This window comes from Tauraco erythrolophus, chromosome 7 (assembly GCF_009769465.1).
Source record: "Tauraco erythrolophus isolate bTauEry1 chromosome 7, bTauEry1.pri, whole genome shotgun sequence".
NCBI lineage: Eukaryota > Metazoa > Chordata > Aves > Musophagiformes > Musophagidae > Tauraco > Tauraco erythrolophus.
This window is the reverse complement of record NC_141471.1, coordinates 63,813,033-63,835,227: the sequence shown is the minus strand read 5'-3', so window position 1 is coordinate 63,835,227 and position 22,195 is coordinate 63,813,033. Positions and strand designations below refer to the sequence as shown.

At 41.8% G+C, this 22,195-nt stretch overlaps 1 protein-coding gene across 2 annotated transcripts in view; it reads right to left on the bottom strand.

Annotated features, from left to right (window-relative positions):
- Positions 1-22,195, bottom strand: part of RECK (reversion inducing cysteine rich protein with kazal motifs) — a 59,782-nt gene that overhangs the window by 27,254 nt on the left and 10,333 nt on the right. The window contains exons 4-8 of one of the 2 annotated variants that reach the window (XM_086614438.1): positions 19,065-19,101; positions 11,518-11,603; positions 9,622-9,669; positions 8,559-8,600; positions 6,831-6,911 (exon numbers count right to left, since the gene is read on the bottom strand). In XM_086614438.1, coding sequence (XP_086470564.1) covers positions 6,831-6,911; positions 8,559-8,600; positions 9,622-9,669; positions 11,518-11,603; positions 19,065-19,101 — 294 coding nt within the window. The remainder of the gene's footprint in view (positions 1-6,830; positions 6,912-8,558; positions 8,601-9,621; positions 9,670-11,517; positions 11,604-19,064; positions 19,102-22,195) is intronic. The other variant, XM_086614439.1, reaches the window with a different exon arrangement.

Genomic DNA, 22,195 nt, shown 5'->3' with positions numbered 1-22,195 from the left:
ATTCGCACCGAGAGATGTGCACGTGGAAATAGAAAAACCCAACAAACTGACTCAACAACAACGTCTCTTGAAAGCTAAAGCATGCTGCCAACCCTCTCCCGCTGCAGCCGGAAGGTACACTCGGGGATACAGAACATGTCAAATGACAGAAGAAGGGAAAGACGTACGCCCTGCCGTTTCGTTTCAGAGGACTCTCATCCACAGACCAGTCATAGAATGGTTTGGGTTGGAAGGGACCTCAAAAATCATCTCGTTCCAACCCTGCTGCCATGGGCAGGGACACCCTCCACTACACCGGGTTGCCCAAAGCCTCATCCAACCTGGCCTTGAACACTTCCAGGGATAGGGCATCTACAACTTCTCTGGGCAACCTGTTCCAGTGCCTCACCACCCTTCGTGTAAAACATTTCTTCCTTAAATCTCATCGAAATCTCCCCTGCAATAAGGTCTTCCCAGAGCCTTCTCTTCTCCAGGCTGAACAGCCCCAACTCTCTCAGCCTTTCTTCATAGGACAGGTGTTCCAACCCCCTGATTGTGTTTGTGGCCTCCTCTGGACCCACTCCAACAGCTCCATGTCTTTCTTGTGTTGAGGACTCCAGAACTGGACACAGTACTCCAGGTGGGCTCTCACCAGAGCAGAGCAGAGCGGCAGAATCACCTCCCTCCAGACTATTGAGCTCTCGCCAACACAACTACAGTCTTCCCCAAACTGAAAAAGCACATTTCTTCTTAAAAAGACATATAAGCTTTCTGGGACTCTGTGATAGTCATGAGGTTGAAATTCCAAAATGCAGTTGCCAATTATAAAAGACTTTAAATTACATGATTGTGAAAAAGAAGAGAAATTTGAATGCCCTGCACACTTGTCAGAACATCAGATTATAAAATTACTGATGAATTAACACAGTGACTGAATACATTAACACAGTGACAAAACACAACTCCCATCTTCAGAAAGTTCCTGATCTCCTTAATTTCCCCGTTTTCTCTTTGTCTTACAGATTGTTTAGAGTGCAGGAGTTTTGTTTTTCAATTCATATTCTCTACTTGCATTCTTCTCAGAGATCACTTGAGTCAATTCATCTATTTTGGCAGCATCCTTATTTCCCCCCCTGTAGTCTAGGTAGGATTCTAGAGAAAAGCCAAATAAATATCAAAGCGCTCCAATCTCCCAGTGGCTAACTCATAAAAATGCCAGGAACTACAACATCTGAACGCTGAGGATTCCCTCCAAACACCTCGCTTGCATTCGGACGGCGAAGGGTAAACACAGAACAATCCCCTGTTCACGGGAGCGGCACAAACAGCATCCAAAGGAATGAGCATTCCTGCACAGACGGCTCTGATGAAAATCTGAAGAGTCAGAAGAATTATTTACTGCACCAAAGATGGAAGACTCTCATTTTAACTTAGATTTGAAAAGTCTCAGGCCTTGATGTTTCGGTTTGTACCACGCCATTAAGGATTTTATTTTATCCTGCAATTTAAATCACGAGTTCCAACTTGCCAGTTACTCTTTACGCCGTGTAAATCATAGTGCCACAATCCTGTTTTCTACAGTCTCACAATTTGATCATCTTTTGGATAATGTATTTTTGGAGAGTGAAGCATGTTAACAGTCAAATGCAAGATTTTAGAGAGCACAGTCCCAGTACTGTAGTGAGCAGCATCACTTTCTTCTATTTACAGTCAGAAATTAATTTCAACCATGAGTAAACCATGACAGATGTGGCACTGAAACAGGGCTATCTCCAACTAGATCACGAGGCCCTGAGCAACCTGATCTAGTTGGAGATATCCCTGTTCCTTGCAGGGGGGTTGGACTAGATGACCTTTGAAGGTCCCTTCCAGCCCTAACCATTCTATGATTCTATGAAATAATGACCCTAAGAGAATAAACACAAATCTAACCTGAAAATAAGTTGGTTTTCCATGAACACCAGCTACTTATAATTTTAATGATCATGAAAAAAAGGGCAGGTCTATTGAGAATACCTTACATGGAAATTCAAAGTCTGCATTACGTAAAACAATGCCCCAAACCTCACAAAGCAACAATTTAGATGTTTTATTTTCGTTCTTCTAACATCCTTTACCAAACTTTAGATCTTTTCTCCCAAGAGCACAGATACTGCACAATTTCTCTGAGACCGAGAATGAATTTGCTACAACGTCCCTCATCCCAGCAGCGAGTTTTCTTCTGATTCACTTCACATTTTCCCTTTCTACTACCCACAAAGCAAATCCTGTCACCCATTCATCTACATCTCACAGATGAGGGACAAGAGAACTCATGAAAACTGAAGACGCAGACAGAGTCACCATCCTACATCTGTAAAGAACAGCTATATACTCATTTCATTGCTATAGCACCATCCATCCTTCTCTAGGGATGCCAGACAACAGTTATCAGAAAGTCACTGTTTCAATGTGGCCACCTGGTTTCTTTGAGACCTTCCGTGTATGAAAAATGAAACAACTTCCAGATAGGAATTGCCATACATGACATCACTCTGACCCCAAAGCGACTGTCTTCAGAAGCTACGGAAACCGGACTCCTGCACATCCACCCTGTACCCTGGCAGACAAACCAGCCAGGCAGAAATCAACATTGTAGCTTTACTAATTAACGCCCTGGGACAGAAGAAGCTCTTGAAAAGACTCAAGTCCAACTCTCATGGTTGTACCCAACTGCTTGACCATACTGTTAGCACAAACAGTATTTAGAATAATGATGCAATGCTGCTATAAGCTCCGCTAACAATTGTCACGTAAGTTGGGTGTCACAAAAACATTAATAAAAAGCAGCTCAGGGTAACAGCATCACTTGCCCAAATCACAGTTTGTAACTACACACGAAATGGAGAAGAATATTGGGGAGATTATGGTGTCTACCAACACCGCTCCTCTAAAGAAGGGCTCAAGTTGAGACAAAATTATCTTCTTATTGCAATTTTACACACCGATTTTGTACAGGCAGGATGTCCTAACGGGATAATAAATCTTTTTCTTTCGGTACTTTGAAATTGTAGTTCCACAGGCTGCTGAATCACTGTAAGAACGTTCATATTTCTGTTAAGAGGAGGTGGTCTTACTTCTTTTTCCCACCTTCTTTTCAACTCTTCTCTCACTGTTGCCAGTTGTTTAGTCTTGTGCATGCCTTCACACCAGCTCTGGCACTAACTGTCTTCTCGTGACCTAATTTTTGTCAGTAACCCTGCTGGAAACTCCTTTTTCTCATCCCTTGGGAATTGAAATCAGCAATTTCAACAGGTGTAACACTTGGAACAGAGCAGAACGCAGAACAGAACAGAACAATCTTTCAGATACCATCTTTTAGAAGGACCTGTCAGATGCCAGAGGCAGAGTAAGGTAAGGAGAAGTATATTTGTAGGATTTGCAGGATTGTTCAGTCTCCCAGAAAGTACAGGTACACATGTGGGGAGTGCAACTGTACGGACACGGGAGAAGCTGAAAAAAACACAATAAAATCGGTGTGTAGTCACCTGCTCATAAATAAAGCTGGTAATAGTGTCAGTCTGACTGGAACTACTAATCACAACTTCATTACAGAACACAGGGTTAATGCCCATTAAGTGTTCAAGGCCAGGTTAGATGAGGCTTTGGGCAACCTGGTGTAGTGGAGGGTGTCCCTGCCCATGGCAGGGGGGTTGGAACTGGATGATCTTTAAGGTCCCTTCCAACCCTAACCATTCTATGATTCTATGATCTCCAGCACTCATATTTAGGGTTAATGTCCATCTCCAGCACTCATATTTAAGGAATCAGCAGCTTTTCTGCCCCACTCCAGCTTCCGTTTGAATCTGCCAGTGAACTGTCCAAAGGGAAAGACAGATAAAACACAGCAAAAGATAAAATAGAGATATAGGTAAGGAAAAACAAAACAAAACACAAAAAATAAAAGAGCAGAAAAGGATCGTCTCTTTAAAGGAAGAACTAAGTCATCAAGATCTGGGAAAACTAAGACAAAGGCAATACCGTGTACACGCAGAGTCTGACACCCCATTTTCAACTTGTGAGTAAAATATTAAGCAAACAAAGATGGCAATATTGAAATTCATAGAACATTATGATTTGTTTTACCGATGCATTAATCTCATCTTTCAGACTTCTCTCTTTTTTTTTTTTTTTTTTTTAAACCCAAACGTTGCTGAAACTGGTGATTAAAGCCAGTGAGATGATGAGCAGAAGGAATGGAAAGCAGCAGGTAGACACAGGCAACACAGCCATGTCTGCCTTAAACGAAACAGTCCCACAGATCTTTTGGTGTTACGGAAATTGAAAAAGGCAACTGAACATTCTCCAGTCTTCCTCACCAGAAGCTCCTTGAAGAAAGACTGTAGCCAGTACTGCAGGACCTAACTGGTTTCGCTCTTTTTGGAGCTCATCAGCTGCAGGTAACGGCTCAAAACCCAAACTGCATGCGCACGAACACCAACGGAGCAGAGCAGTTTGCTCGAGGAAGAAGCCTTTTGCATCCTAAGATGTGTTTTTATATCGTAAGCACGTTTTTCCTAAATGGCTGCCTCTCGTGGCTTGAATGAAAAGTGACAGTGAAGCCATTCTTTCACAGCAGAAATTAAGAGTATTCTGCTAAAAATCAAAGATTATTTTCCCCCATAAAAATTATCATGGTATCTGTATTCTACTAACTCTGGCAGAAAAATAAGTTCAGTACTGTTGTCTTAGAACCATAGAATAGCTTAGGTTGGAAGAGACCTTGAAGATCATTGAGTCCAACCGTTAACCCAACACTGCTGAGTCCGCCACTAAACCATGTCCCCGAGCGACACATCTACACGTCTCTTCACCACCTCCAGGGATGGTGACTCAACTGCTTCCCTGGGCAGCCTGTTCCAGTGCTTGACAACCCTCTCAGTGAAGGAATTTTTCCTAAGATCCAATCTAAACCTTCCCTGACACAACTTGAGGCCTTTTGCTCTTGTCCTATCACTTGTTACCTGGGAGAAGAGACAAACACCCACCTCACTACAACCTCCTTTCAAGCAGCCTGACACCTGGGTGGCAGCATGTTCCCACCGGAGCTCTGTCTGGGAAGCTGCATCAGTCATCAGTCGTGGTGGGTGTAGAGCTTAAAGAAGACATGGGTTTCTACCAGGTGGACACCATTGCTCCCCAGTCGAGCTGGCAGAGCTCCAGCACCCTTCCTGCACATCTTGCTGCACAAACTGCTGCACCTCACACCCTGGTGGCTAGTGCTCCCTAAGGGCTGTTTTTGGGGAAGGGTGCACTTGGCCACCGGTGCTCCTGGCCCCGGTCACGTCTCATCGGCCAGAGTGACGCGAGCTGTAGGCTCCTGGAAGCTATCTGAGGTTCCCTCAGTTCAGGAAACCTCCCTGTACACCTCGCTGGAATGCTTTGCTGCAGATCATGCAGGCACCGGAGCTGCTCACGTCAGCAACCTAACCATGTTTAAGGTTTGGATATAGATCCTATCCAACTAAGGCCATCTTAATTTAGAAATATTACCTACAGTTAACAAATGCACTAGGAAACCAAATGTTTCACTCCATGAGAACAGCAATGAAAGCCCTGCTAATCTCTCCTTGACTTCATGTAATCTTCAAATTTATCAACAGAAGTTAAAGTCAGAAGGTAACAGTGCACTAAGGTTTAGTGGATGGTGCACATCTATTAAGAACTTTAAAACTTGCAATAATTAACAAGTAAGGTCAAGATTTTCCTCAATTATATAAACCAGTAAAGAAGGGAGAACACTTGCACAGCAAGGTAGAACAAAATCACTGGAACTTAAATTTTGGCAACATCACCGAGTGTTCAACCAACCTTCTTTGAAGAGCAGAGAATAGAGACAAAGAGTACCAGAAGATGAGATCAACAATAATCAGACTTGAGAGCTACAATGTGTAGGATATGGTCAGAGTCCTCCCTGAATTCCTTAGGTAGTACTTCCAGAGGCCACACACAGCTACCTGCCTTAGGAGTTCATTAGAACTGTTTTGGAACCTTTTCCTAAACAGCTCTTTGAGTTACAATCTATTGTCTCCGAGTAATCCGCACAAACAATTAGAGAGCTAAAAACTGCTGACTGCATTTTTCAGAAGGGGTAGTTGGTAGCCAGCATTCACTAAAACCTCAGCATAAAGCAGAATCATATGACCCTAGAGGGTAAAAGAAGCCAATACTGGAGCACAGTGGATACTTCCCTGAATCCCTACTACAGCACTTGAAGCTGCAGCCACTGCATTTGAAGTTGCTGTATTTAAACACTGTAAGAAAACAAAGTCGGATTAAGCTAAACACTGCTCAAACCTGCGAGAGCAAATATACTTTTATGACGTCCAAGGACATCAAAAGTGTTTGTTACTGTGCGTCAAAAACAGTTTTAAGAGCAGAAGCTGAATAACTGGCAACATTTCCAATTATATTTTGACCGCGCGGCAGATGTGAATAGTGCTCAGCTGCAGCAAAGCTCTCATAATGCCAATTAACTGGAGAAGCCAGTACACATGAAACAAGAACTGGAATTCCTAATGTGCAGAGAGGTGAACTCACAGTACGCAGCGCAGAGATTCGGGAGATGCAATCTAATGGAAATTTCATGCATGGAAGAAAGAAAAGTGATCTTGAATTAAATAGTAAACCTTTACAGCTTCTTTCAAGCGTTATAAACTATTTTGTGGCTCTTCCAAGCATGTATTCCACACCATCGTTTCAAAAAAAACCAACCTCAACTTTACACAAAACTTTTAAAAATAGGAAAATAAGAAAATCCTACATACAATCCATACAGTCTCCACTTCTTTTTTCTTCTTCCTATTACCTACCTTCTTTTTAGAGGAAGATGAGCAGGACAGCAGAAAGCTGGAAGAAGTGGTGAAAGATAAAAAGAGTTGAAATGCACAGAACTAGAGAAAAAACGAAGATGACAAAATGAGTGTCTGAGAAGCAGAAGATGGGAAAAAGGTCTACCACAGTAAAATCCTTCAAAAGAAGGCAAATAAAGTACATTTCAGCAACACTCAAAAACACTCCGCAAATTGTGTTAATTTTTTAAATTTTTGTATGCAGTGCTACTTGAAACCAAAAAATGTTTAACAGGGCATGCAATCTTCAAGGCACTGATCAAAAATGAACAGCTGATTACAACGTGATTCATTTCTGAAACATATAAAATCTTCAAATTAGAAGGATCACAAGCTTCCTAAATATGCACGGTAAAAGTAATCCTGAAACGGATGCTGAGCAGAAAAAGCATCTTCAGTGAATCTGGTGAAAAGCTGGCACGTCAGTGCTAAGGTGATTCTGTTACCGTTCAACCTGAGACTCCGTTCAGCCCTTCACACTTTGTGGCACCACCTGCTCGGGGTTTGGGGTTGTCCCACTGCCCCAAACCCTACGCTCTGCCCTTGGAGACTTACCTCGTTCTTCATGCTCACTAACTCAGCGAGAAGCTGGAGGGCAACACATGAAGTTGCTTCCCTCATCTCAGAGTTACACAACTACGTGCAGTTCAGCCAAGCACTGTAAGAAGCTTGTGAAAATCCTCTGGGAAATCCTTCTGGGAGTATGTAAGTAAGCTATGAAAGTTGGTAAGCTACGAGAGTGTTTACAAAAAGGGAATTATACTTTCATATTCTTAATTCAGCTAGTTTTTATTTACACGTCATGTACTTATCTATTCAATACCTCAATAACAGACCTGAGAGCTGATGAACAAGCAATATGATCTATACTGGAAACTATTTCTCTAACTGGATCGTCATTTTTAGTGAACGAAGTCTGGATTCTTGAACACAAAGGCAAACACAGTATGTGTAACGTTGCATTTATGCGATTCACTGGCTGTTTCTGATCTTATGTCACCCTTTCAGTTTTAACTAGCTGCTCCCTTCCCAGTTGTTCAGTTTCTTCCCCAGTTAACCCAACTGAGTACAGAGTACGGTACCAGTCACAGACACAGAAGGTACTTATAGGCTACAGAGGGAGCAGGACACATTCACCAGGGCAACAAGAATTTTTTTTTTTAAGAAAAGAAGAAAGAATGACTAGGGTGTGAAAAAGTGCAGGTCCCCTTCACAAGTATTTTTTGGAATGTCCTACCTTAGGCAAAACTTTCTTGAATTTTATACAATCAATGGGTCTCTCGAGTACATTGTAAGTACTATTTTTCATGAGTATCTGTAAAACTAGATACATAGGAAAACCCATTGTCATACAAAACTCTGTAATCACTGAAGATCTACCATGTCAGGTACTTAATTTCTGTCCCTAATGCAGTGTCTGTATCTGCTACTCATTAAATAGTTCCCCTTCCTTCTTCACCAACCAGAAGACTGATTTTCCTTCTTTCATCATTTTTCTCCCTCTCCTTCTTTAATAGCGTTGCACAGACAGAGAGATGTAAGGTTTTCTGTACAATAACAGCAAGGTCACTCTCAAATAAGAGTGAAGGACCCACTTTCCAAAATTCCAGATAAAAACTGGAAAAGAAGAACTAGGAAAAGTAAATAAGATGACTATCACCATTTTGTAGTCATTCTTTAATCTCTTACCTTTCCTCTCCCGTTCTCCTTCAACCCATATTGGCCAACCTCCTACAGCAATGCAGAAATCCAGAAAAAAAGAAGGAAACAGACCAGCATAATAGAGGAGAAGCTTACAGATGTTGACAGTACAGCATATCATAGCATGAGAGGAGACAGAACTACTTAAAATGAAAATTTATTTTTAAGAGAACAAGCTATGGTAACTTCAACAGTGAAGAGTCAAGGAAAATGCTCTGTAGATTGTTTAGATAAAAAGACCAACGGAGGGGAAAAAAAAAAAAAAAAGGAATTTAATGTTTCCTGGGGAAAAAAGTAGACCTGCTACATTTCTGCCCAAATCAAGAGAACAGAGAATTGTCTAATATCCTGAACTGTTGATTTTGAGCAGAATTTATGCAGAACTACCTAATTCAGGGCAGGAGGAAACGCGATGAAAGGGGAGAGGAGGAATCTGGCTTTTAATGAAGAAATAGATTGAAAGAAAGGAGGTCCTAGCAGAACAGCATCTCTACAAACTGTGTTAAAAACAACACAGGAAGGGCACATTTCTGAAAATATCGTGATGATTAATTTTAAGAGCAGAACAGTAAAAATGTTTTCAAGCATTCCTAGTTTCACTGATATTACAAAAAATCATTCATTTGGAATTCTTTACATTAGGACAGGATACTTAAAAGGTTATTCTTTCCTGAGTTAGTTTCTTTAGGTCACTTTTAAGCTGACTCTCCCATTAGAGAAGAGGAAATGTTTCTGATGGAATGAATGCTCACAACAAAAGCTGACTTTCATCAGAACTCCTATGAAACAAACTGTTTTGGAATCCATGTCTCTATTTTGAAAGTTGCATCTTCATTCAAATTAAGATATACGCAAGTCTAAAAAAAGACAAGCCCTTTTACAGAAAACAATTTTACAAAAATTGTAGAGAGAGGTAATTTACATTTGGATGAAAATCGGTGTATCCAAAAATATAAGACCGGACTTTCCCTCTTCTACAGGATGCTTTTAGCAGAATTTATAAAAGAATTGATTTTTAATAATATATATATCCAGACACATATACACATACCTCGTATTCCTTCCTGCAGACCTTTAAGACATCATTCTTTGCAGAAGCCTGAAAGACAGAAAGATTTCTCCATTTGTAGCAGAAAATAACAAAATCATGTTGCAAAATAATGATTCTACCTTTATATTACCTGCAATAACCATGGAATCATGATCTATTTAAATGTTCCTTTTTAAGAACCTAAAGAATCCATGCAAAGCTTTAAGAACAAAAAAACAGAAACCATGAATGTCAATACCACATTTTATTAAAAACCAAAACCTCATATTTCTGCACCAAGTTAGTTGACACCAGAAGCACACAAAGCGACTTTGTTGTTGTGAAAGGTTTACCAGATAGAGCAGAATCCAGGAAACATTTAGCAAATGGGAGAACATGGGCATAAAAATATCTGCATTTTGCATGCTCAGTACCACTTATGTGCCTCTTTCCCTTCTCCTCCTGCCTGTATGTACAGTCCTACAGTTTCTACTGTCAAATTGAGTTGCAGAAATTCTACCTTCAAACTGCAAATCAGTTTCTTCTGTAGAGTACCTCTTGCTCCTTTTTCATATGACAGATACTCAAAATTACTTACTAACATTAGCTATTTCCCCCTCCAGTAATTTAAAACACCAGGGTAAAGCCAGACCTTGGACCTATCATATCACCTTCTTCAAAATGCCTCCAAAGCCCCCTCAAGTTTCAAGAATCAAAATTAAAATCCAAATATTTCCCATTATCCCTAATGTCTGGCAAGTACCTGTACTTTAGTTTAAATGAAAATGGTGTTAAACGTATCGACCAGAGTCAGCTGAAGCACTAAATACAGCCAAGCTTCTGAGACAGCAGTCTGCAATGAAATATGGCATCTGATTCTGAGAATAATGAGAAATGACACAACAATCATAAGATTAAACCAACTAAATCTCACAGGACACTGCAATAAAAGGAAGTGCTTTTATCAGGTCTGCAAAACACTTCACCATTAGGACAAATCAGAAAACTTTGCTAAGAAATGCAGTTGGGAACGGACACACGTATCTTCTTTTCAGAAGGTCGAAAGTACCCAGTTTGTTTACTCACTCCTCGTCTCCCTTCCACACTACTCAGTTTGTGTCCTCGCTGCTCATCTCTTGCCAAATAGTTCAAACTACGTGATTTTGGGGGAAGGTAGTAGCTTTCTTTTTGCATGACAACAGTTTGCAGTAGGCTGCTGGTCCAAGATTAAGATTACACAAGTAGCATGCAAGATACTACAGTGAGTATGAAGCACATCTGTGTTCCAGAACTGAGTTACAAAGACAATGATAAATAATTACATGTTCTTCGACTTCAAAGATGTTTTTAAGGTCACAAGCATATATTTGGAAAACAAAATAATCACAAAATGCTTCACAGATTTTTTAATAAAAAGGTCATTGCTAAATTTATGTACTATGCTTAAAACTGCCACTTGACAAAACCAGGGATATAGTAACACCAAAACCAACCTTCTTCCATCTGATGAACAAAAACCTCTTTGAAGAGGCACAAAAATCTATTTGGGGCAGTAACCACAATGTTGCATCATTAAACATTCCACTGCTCAAGAAACGAGCTTAGGAACAGCCACACGTTGCCTTCCACTCTGCACTATTTTAAAATAACAAATTTCACGTACAGATGGTGACAAAAGAAATCTCAAGAAATTAAGCTTAGCATAACCAGAGAGAGCTTCAGAATCTTTATGGATTCAGTCAATAAATGACTACGGAGTAACAAACTGGAGCACATCAGTAACAATCACACAGTAAGACTTCATCTTAACTGCATCTTCATTCCTGAACCATTAAACGTGGCACCAGAACGTACAAAACTGGCACAGTGAACCCTAAGAACCACACGAACCACAGAGAAACGATGAGCAAGCCTTACCTGTTTACACGCCTGCCGACACTCCACAGCAATGGCGAGCTCGCAGCAACCTAATCCGACCCACCCGTCCGACTTCTTCAAAACTCCTTGGAAAAGAAGACGACAGTACGTATTACGGCAGGTATGCCATCGTTTTTTCTTACAGCCCCATAAGTCAGTTACTTTTCAAATCTGATAATCCTGTTCTCATTCAAGAAGCCCATTTACAGATTACGTTTTTACTGGAATTTATGAAGTCATTCCAAATCAACTTTAAGCAAGAAAAGAGCAAGCCTGCGCCTTAATAAATCATAGAATGGTTTGGGTTGGAAAGGACCTCAAAGATCATCCAGTTCCAACCCCCCTGCTATGGGCAAGGAAACCTTTCACTACACCAGGCTGCCCAAAGCCTCATCCAACCTGGCCTTGAACACTTCCAGGGATGGGGCAGCCACAACTTCTCTGGGCAACCTGTTCCAGTGCCTCACCATCCTCTGAGTGAAAAATTTCTTCCTTATATCCAATCTAAATCTCCCCTTTTTCAGTGTAAAGCCATTGCCCCTTGTCCTATCACTACACACTCTTGTAAAAAGCCCCTCTCCAGCTTTCCTGTAGGCCCTTTAAGTACTGGAAAAGCTGCTATAAGGTCACCCCGGAGCCTTCTCTTCTCCAGGCTGAACAGCCCCAACTCTCTCAGCCTGTCTCCATGGCAGAGGTGAACAATTATGAAGTACCTTCTGTACAATGAGTTTAAAGATGCTATATGCAAGCTATTCTATATGTTCACTGGAAGTATCACGGTTTGATAATTTGATTTATCCAATCTGAAATATAAGCCAACAGAAATCAACAGGAAAAAAAACAAACCCTCATTAAATTAACAACATTATCTCCTACAGACACATCCTTTTGTTGGTTCCAATAGGACATTTTTCTCCCAACTTTGTCAACGCAGAATATGTTTCTTACTTTTTCTTCAAGCTTCCTCTACTGGTTTTGGTTGGGATGGAGTTAAATTTCTTCACAGTAGCTGGTATGGGGCTGTGGTTTTGATTTGTGATGAAGACAGTGTTGATAACAGAGGGATGGTTCAGTTATTGCTGAGCAGCGCTCACGCAGCATCAAGGCCTTTTCTGCTTCTCATACCGATCCGTCAACAAGGAAGCTGGGGGTGCACAAGAAGCTGGGAGGGGATGTAGTGGAGAGAGCTGACCCCAACTGACCAAAGGGACTTCCCAGACCATATGATGTCATGCTCAGCAATAAAACTGGGCGTTGGAGCTTGGTGGGGGCTGCTGTTGTTTGGGGACTGGCATCCGTCAGCTGGGGGTTAGCCATTGTTTTCTTTTGCATCATTTGGGTTTTTATTTTTTTTTTTTTCTACCATTTTTTTGATTATTAAACTGTCCTTCTCTCAACCCATGAGTTTTCTCACTCCTACCCTTCTGATTTCCCCCCCCATCCCATCAGCAGGGGAGTGAGTGAGCAGCTGTGTGGTGCTCAGCTGCCTACCTGGGTTAAACCACAACCCTTCCTCCATAGTTTATCCTCCCCCATAACATGGTTTCAAATCCAGAATCACCTTCAATAGAAGCCTCCCATCTCCCTGTCTCTCTTTCCATTTATTTCACTACTCACATTATCCTAATTTCTTACCATAAAGTCACCTAGAAAAGCAAACTGCTGCCATAATTTGTTTCATCCTCTTAATCTATTCCCAAATATAGATTTTCTGATAACTTCAAGACATCAGAACTCAAATAAAAGAAGAATGCACTCCTGTGTCTATTTCTCATATCACTTTGAAGACAGATATAATTCAAGGGAAGGTTTAACCTATGCAGCTGCCCAGCTGCTGTGGCAAATTTGTTACAGTCATTTTCTTGGAGTGGGGAGTGGAATTACTTAGCTTCAAGGAAGCACTCATTTTTGTTATGAATTTTTTAAAAATAAAGCAGTATATTAGGACATGCACAAATTATATCCTTTATGTAGAAATAAAGAGTACGAAGTAAAAGAATCAACCACTTTAATTAAAAAAAGTGCTCCTAAGCCTAGTAGAAATGCCTATTCGGAAAAGTCACAGGGAATGTCCAGCTTTGAATAAAGGAAGTGAAAGAGCTAAGAAAGGAAGTGAAAGAAATGCTAAGAAAATACAGGGAAAAAATGTCATTAAAAATCATTGCAATCAATGGAAAACAATCACCAGTAGGTATTTATCGTGAACAAAATTGCATTTAAAATACACTCTGTTGGCTTTACCAACACAGGTGGCACTGAAAGCCTTGCAGTACCAGTCTTTCATGACGTGAAATGGGCAAATGAAGAAAACACACTAATGGTAAATTTATAAAGGAGGAGCAAAATCTTTCGCTAAATTAACGTATTAAAATGCAAATTAAAACTTTCATGCTCAAGACAAGCGAGGTAGCAGGACTGCACAGCAGGCAGAGGGAGCAGAGGTGGAGAACAGCTGTTGGTTGCAGCCTGCGTTGTCAGGAAACGGCCGTGTGCCATCGGAACGGTCCCGTCCTTCGGGAAGCACTGCAGGACACTGAGTTTTTTTGGAGACTGTCCAAATCCTGTTTACGTCTATTCAGAGTATTGGCTCGCTCTTTCAATTCAGACCAGTTCAAAGCAGCTATGAAGGCCATGAACAACTGGAAATTCAGCTCACCTCCCACTTCCATAATCGGGGTATGGAATTAGTTTTTCCGAGATTGAGCATCTTTTTGGAAGTGTTAAAGATACGGCTGTTGTGCACACACCAGTACTTTGTACTCAACGTTCCAAAATTAAAAAACATAAAAGCAGTATCACGTGCAATATGAAACGAGATTTCCAGAAATCTCTGTGGCAATAACCAGCTAGATCCAGGAGAAACACGTGGCAAATACAGCTGTACAGCTTTAGGGGCAATGTCACCACTGAACCCGTATTTTGTGCAATAGAGAGCCTGTGGTTTTCAGAAATGCTTTTCCTGGAACTAAACCATGCTAAAAGAATGAAGCAAGCTACAAACACATGCCAAATTAAGAACACTGATAAGTTTCAGCCATGGTTAGTATCTTCTTGGCAAGCGGCCCTCTCCCCAGGACAGTTACGAGTAGCAGACATGCTTGCGGAGAAAAAACACTGATGTCACATCTTCAAAAAATACTGAACTGCAATTTTAAAACAGCAACTTATAAATCAATTTTATAGTCAAGGTAATTAAAACGCATGCATTTCTAGATAAAAACACAGCTTCAGTGCACAATTAATTGACTGGAGTCCATTATTTCTGATTATTCACCAAATTAACAGACAGAAGCACACTACAGATCCCTGAACTATAAAAGATTGTCTAGTTGGTTAACACAGGCTCTTGTCCCACATCTCCAGAAAGTTCCAGAAGCCACATCCCAATAGTGAGATGACTTACACCACATGCGCATTCTTCTTCCTATTATAAACATTTTACTGCAGTCTCCACAAAAGTATCAAAGTCATAAACGTGAAAAATCAGAATGTCATCTCGGATACATTTATTTTGTGATGAGAAACATTCTGAAAATATCTGAGAAACGCTGGATCACTGTGATCCAGAGGAAAACAAAAAAGAAGAGGGAAAAAGAAGAAAGGGAAAAGCAACCAAGCTTCTCACGTTCCGGAGTTGCGTGCTTCAAGAAGGGTGCAAGAAAGCTCAAGTCAGAATTCTGTTGTATCTTTGGAGTCTTCTACACTGCTTACAGAAAATGATGAAGCTTAAAATCCGAACACAGTTATCATCTAGAATTACATGTTGCTGGGTTTGGTTTCCCTCTGCCCCCCTCAGCTGGGGGTCCCTCAATCAGCTTCTTGAACAGCATGGTGTGTGCATGGTCATACAGAAATTTTAATTTCCTAGACGAGTCCCCCAAAATAACACATGTTCTGTAGGCCTCCTGGATTTAAGAAATAAAGATTGATCAACTAATGATATTTCCCATCAGAAAACATGGAAAAATAGTTTTCTTTCAGAGAATATTCACATTCCTGAACACCTAGTCTTTAAGTATTTAAGGCTTACAACACTGTCTTGGCAAGGACAACAAAACATGACTTACAAAGTTGTTTTGTGAGGATAAGCCAGAAAAGAGTTAACAGAAGACCATCATGATGGGTTTAAGGAAGTGGAAACAAACGTGGACAAGAATGGTAGCTGTGAGGATATAGAATCTTGGAATCATAGAATGGCATAGGCTGGAAGGGACCTTAGAGATCATCTAATCCAACCTCCCTGTCATGGGCAGGGATACCTCTCAACTAGACCAGGCTACTCAAGGCTCCATCCAACCTGGCCTTGAACACCTCCAGGGAGGGGGCATCCACAACCTCTCTGGGCAATTTATTCCAAAGTCTCACCACCTTCGTACTGAAGAATTTCTTCCTAAGATTTAGATTAGATCTGTTCTCCTTCAACTTAAACCCATTTCCCCTTGTCCTATCAGTGGACACTCTTGTAAAAAGTCCCCCCCCAGCCTTCCTGTAAGTTCCCTTCAGGTATTGGAAGGCAGCTATTAGGTCCCCCCGAAGTCTTCTCTTTTCAAGGCTGAACAATCCCAGCTCCCACAACCTGTCCTTGTAGCAGAGGTGCTCCAGCCCCTGGATCATCTTTGTGGCCCTCCTCTGAACACGCTCCAACAGATCTATGTCTCTCTTATGGTGGGGACACCAGAACTGGACGCAGTATTCGAGGTGGGGTCTCACAAGAGCAGAGTAAAAGGGGAGAATCACATCACTTGACCTGCTGACCACGCTTCTCTTGATACATCCCAGGATGCGGTTGGCCTTCTGGGCCGCATGAGCGCACTGCCGGCTCATGTTGAGCTTCTCACCTATAAATCCTTCTCTTCAGGGCTACTCTCAACCCACTCTGTGCCCAGTTTTTATTTGCGCCTAGGGTTGGCCTGACCCAGGTGAAGGACGTTGCATTTTGACTTGTTGAAGCTCATGCAGTTTGCACTGGCCCATTTCTCAAGCCTATCAAGGTCCCTCTGGATGGCATCTCTTCCCTCAGTCCACAGCACCACACAGCTTGGTGTCATCGGCAAACTTACTGAGGGTACACTCAGTGCCGTCATCCATGTCACCAACAAAGATGTTGAACAGCACTGGACCCGGAATAGACCCCTGAGGAACACTGCTTGACACTGGTCTCCATGTAGACATTGAATATGAACATTTTAAGTTAACCATGTGATGAAGTTATTGGTAAATCAAACAATTTCAGAATTTTAGCACAGATCAGTAATATCAAGTGGCTGTGGGGATGGAATGGAAGAGGAGAAAACGAACTACAATGAACATACACAAAGGATGTATCGAGCAGCAAATTGTAAGGCAGGGTCCCAAATTCATAGTAAATATGTTGTGTTATGACAGGATGGCACTGAAGCCCATATGCAAAACAGGTTTCCACCTGCACTCCTACCAAAACTGCCAGGCATGTCACAGAGCTGTTAAGAAAGAAAATAACTATGGAAGACACTTTTATCCAGTCAATATTCTGCACCTGTCTGCGACAATGCCGATGTCGGGAGGGCTGTACACAGTTTCACCATAGTGTGTACACGTGTCTGCGTGAAAATTCTTTGTGGATGCTGTCCTGTGAAAAAACAGGGATGCTGATCCGGTCAAAACTCAGTTTGTGGGGCCATTCTAAACCCTGTCATGAAATACGTTCCGTACTGAGGGTAGTCAAAGCGGAGAACAACCAGAAGGAAAACCACAGAATCCCTGAGGTGGGAAGGAACCTCTGGAGGTTGTTTAGTCCGGTCTCCCTGCCCAAAGCAAGGTCAGTAGAGCAGGCTGCTCAGGACCATGCCCAAGAAAGCTTTGGATACCTCCACAGATGGAGGCTCCAAAACCCCTCTGAGCAACCTCATCCACTGTTCAATGATCCTTACAGTGAAAAAGGTTTTTCCCATATTTAAATGGAAGTTATCGTTGCTCCAGAAAGGCAGTAAGAGCTTCTCCTATAATGCTGTCCTAGATCCACCACGCCATTAAGTTACCAAACCCTACAGTGCATGGAGTCACTGCAGAATACTTCAGAGAATTTTAAAAGTGGTTCACATCAAAGAAGAAGAAAACAGTAACGTGACTTCCCATGCAAGAAGAATGACACAACTGGCTTCATGCAGGCGCAAAGTTCAGGATACAAACTGAGGATACTACAGGAGGATTTATTATTTCACTTCTATGACAGGACTAAACTACGATTACAGCATCATTGAAGAAGTGACCTTTTTTCCATCGATCAGAGGATATTAAATCCTACCATAAAGGCACTGAAGAGGCTTCACATCCATTTAGGAATTACAGGAAGACAGTTTGGAAATAGTTCATTAACCAAGATTTCCAAGGCTTTTTCACTCGCTTATACAAACCTGACATTCCAAACAAAACATGTATTTCTCACTTGCAGTAAAAGCCCTGCCCCTTATTGCATAGAGCTACTGAGCTTCAATGGAGACTACGCGTTGTCTCCAACCAAAAACTTATCAGGTTTTAGACCGGACAGAACCCTGCATCTCCAAAAGATATTTCTGGTGAAGTAAAACTAGCCAAATGTGAGCCAGCAAGTCCCGTGCACTGGAATCGACAGTTTGCCTCTGGAGTGGGACGGGGGAAAGTCTGAGCAGATGCCAGAAAACTGGCACAGCCTCCTCTTTCCCCACCACAACTTTTTCAACCCTAGCATGCTAATTTCACTCAAAGTCTTTCAGATACGACATACAACAGTACTAGTTAAGTCCAATTGCATCTATTTTTGATCTCTCCTTTTAACATAACAGTCCTGTCTTGTGATTTATGCTTTAACTTTCCGAATCCACCCACGCCCAGTAGTTCAGTTCTTCAACTGAGTCTCTGCACTTCTTAAACTATTTGTCTAGTTCACAGAATCCCAGAATCACAGAATGTCAGGGATTGGAAGGGACCTCAAAGGATCATCTAGTCCAATCCCCCTGCCGGAACAGGACCACCTAGATCAGATCACACAAGAACGTGTCCAGGCACATTTGGAACATCTCCAGAGAAGGAGACTCCACAACCTCTCTGGGCAGCCTGTTCCAGTGTTCTGCTACCCTTACTGGGAAGAAGTTCTTCCTCATGTTTAAGGGGAACCTCCTTAGGTTCTTACTATTTCCCCCGTTACTCTTTTTTTTTCCACATTGTACTGCATCTAGAGCAAATTTGCAATAATCCATGATTTTATAGATCAGGCTAAGGTATACTGAAACTAAAAATAATCAAAAACCTTTAAAGGAAAGAAACTTAGATATTTCTTGGATGTGTCACAGAAGTGCATGTGCTTAATCATACAAACATATAAACATTTTCTAACTAGGAAAAGAAAATAAGTGTTAAAACAAAGCACAAGTAAACCAGTTTAGACTAAAGGAAAGTAGACATCACATACAGTTTATAATGGAAGTATAATGAAAGTTAAATAGTAAAGCTATAGGTGCAGGTGGCAGACACATCAAAGCATGCATTGGTGAAAAAGCAAAATGATTCAAAAATAAAGTAGTATTTCTTACCTGGCAAAGAAGAATTTATACAACCCCACACTTCTCCCTGAAAAGTAAAATGCAATTAAGCAAAAGTAAGTCTACGGAGTAAGAGAGTCTCTAGCAGACACAAAACAGCATTGCCAGCATTTTTGCCCTGGGTTTCAAATACTCCATTGGAAGAATCCTTACGTCTAAAACATCTTTTGGAGAAGCGCTACGTGACGTAAGCTGAGGACCACTTGCTTTCTGCCATCTGCAAGAGTATGGAATCAACAGCAGTGGGTTTGTAGGTGCAGAACATGCTGTGATTGCCTGGAATATGCTAGCTGGTCAACTTTCTCCACCACTGTGGAGAGAAATAAGTAGCAACTAGCCAGGCTAAGAAAAAGATTTATCTAGGACCAAGACCTGTGGAGAAGCTCACTGCCCTAGCACTCTTTTCCACCAGCTTAAAAAAAAAAATCCCCAAACCCACATATAACCACACACAAAGCAAAAGAAAGAGGTTTTAAGGTACCCCAGAGACCAGAGAAACGTAGGAAAAGACAGATACACAGAAGAAAGAGTTGTAGAAGTGACCTTTACTAGCAGGAAAAGTTACAATAGGGATCTGTTGGGTTCACCTTGACCGCAAAGCACCTCTGGTCCTAAGCACAGGTCATCTAGAAGAACCTAAGTGGCTGATGGTACTAGGCAGAAGAATTCTGTAAAAGTTTCTTTTCTTTTGGCAGGAAAAAAAAAAAAAAAAGGCTGAAGATCTTCCAGAGAGTTGCTGTCCCCATCATTATTGTTAATGTACTCTCTCTTCTCCAGAGGCCTGAAGAACTACATGCTGTGGGAGCATTTAACGTCCTACAGCTGGAGTCTTACAACACTTGAACAACATGATCACAGTGTAGTATTTCAAACGACAAGAGTACACGAAGCCTGGAAGGGTTACATGTATTTTAGTACAATGTGACTGAATTTAATATTTTTTTTTTTTAAGAAAGCACTAAGAAGACCTTAATTAGATGAAATCAGAGGAAAATTCTGCAGGGAATAAGAAGGCAAGTGACAAGTCTTAAGGGGTGTATTTGGTTTATGTGGTGAGGTTTTTGGAGTGGGGGCTGCAGGGGTGGCTTCTGTGAGAAGATGCCAGAAGCTGCCCCCATGTCCAAAATGGACCTGCTGGCCAGGGCTGAGGCAATCCGCGACGTTAGTAGTGTCTCTGCATTTAAGAAAGGGTAAAAACCACTGTGCTGGGAGAGAGGAACAAGAACATGTGAGAGAGACAACCCTGCAGTCACCAAGGTCAGTGAAGAAGGAAGGGGAGGAGGTGCTCCAGGCACCAGAGTAGAGATTCCCCTGCAGCCTGTGGTGAAGACCACAGTGAGGCAGGCTGTGCCCCTGCAGCCCATGGAGGGCCACGGTGGAGCAGAGACCCACCTGCAGCCCGTGGAGGACCCCACACCAGAGCAGGTGGCTGTGCCCTGAAGGAAGCTGCAGCCCGTGTAGCGCTCACACTGGAACAGGAACCTGGCAGGACCTGTGGAGTACAACCCACACTGGAGCTGGTTTTCTGGCAGGACCTGTGACCCCGTGGAAGAGGAGCCCACACTGGAGCAGGTTTCCTAGCAGGACTTGTGGCCCTGTGGGTGATCCACACTGGAGCAGTTTGTTCCTGAAAGATGGCACCCTATGGAAAGTACCCATGCTGGAGCAGTTCTTGAAGAACTGCAGCCCGTGGGAAAGACCCACGTTGGAGAAGTTTGTGGAGGACCATTTCCCATGGGTGGGATCACATGCTGGAGCAAGGGAAGAGCACAAGGAGAAAGGATCAGCAGAGACAATCCACAATGAACTGACCACAACCCCCATTCCCTGTCTCCCTGCGACACTTGGTGGGGAGGAGGGAAGAGAAGTTGGGAGTGAAGCCGAGTCCAGTAAGAAGGGAGGGGTAGGGGGAAGGTGATTTTAGATTTTTTTTTCTTAGTTCTATTTATCCTACTCTGACCTTTTGATTGGCAACACATTAATTTCCTTGATTTGAGTCTGGTTTGCCCATGACAGTAATTGGTGAGTGATCTCTACCTGCCTTTATCTTGACCCACGAGCTGTTCATCATATTTTCTCTTCCCTGTCCAGTTGAGGAGCGGAGTGACAGAGAGGCTTGGTGGGCACCTGGCATGCAACCAAGGTTAATCTACCACAAGGGGCTTTAAATGAAAGAGTGTTGAACATGTTCTTTAAGACAAAATGAAAAATTCAACTCAATCACACTGAAATAGCAACCCATACTATTTTGATATGGGAATATCACGTCATGCAATGATTCTGCTATCACACAAATGAATGACTTTCTAAAGTTGCAATGGATGATCTAATGATGCAATCTAATGATCCAAAACCGTCTACCTCCGTATCTGAGGGAGGTTCCCACTTAGGTTAAGAGTCAAAGTCAGCTCAAAAGAAAAGGGTAAAGAGCTGCTACTTCTACTAGTTCCACTGCACAGATTCAGTTGACTCCCTTTATTTCAGGAGAAGGTTCACAGCTGGACTTGATCTTAAGGGTCTTTTCCAACTCAAATGATTCCATGACTCCAAGATAAAGTCACCTCTTAACAGTTAATTGCTTAATACCAGGCGACACCCTTTCTATCATCTTACCTGAAGAAATACAGACAACACAATGTCTGTAACCAGTGCTCCAGAAAACAGACCATCTGATTAAATTCCTAACCTAACCGCTCATCCATGGAATGTCACTAGAACACCTCTCGAACAAAGACAAGTGGTTTCTGAAAACAGCAAATGTGGTATTAAGTTGAACTGTTACATATTTTATATCTAGATGTCTTTTTAAAAGTCTGTACATATTACCAGTTCAGTGATATTAATTTAAGATACACACTGGACAGTAAACTTGCCATTTATAAAGATGGTGATTGGGATTTAAAAAAAATCATTTTGTCAGTCATTTTCCCCTTTTCCAATACTCTCCAATCCTGTCTTCTAAAAAAGCACTCCTCCACTACACCAATAGATCCTACTCTTCCTGTCAGGGAAAAAAAAGATAAAGAAAACCAGTACCAAAAAATCACTATGCACCACTTCCATACGTTTTCACACCACAGGTTTTGCTCATATCATTAGCTGCCTACAGCTTCTCAAGACCT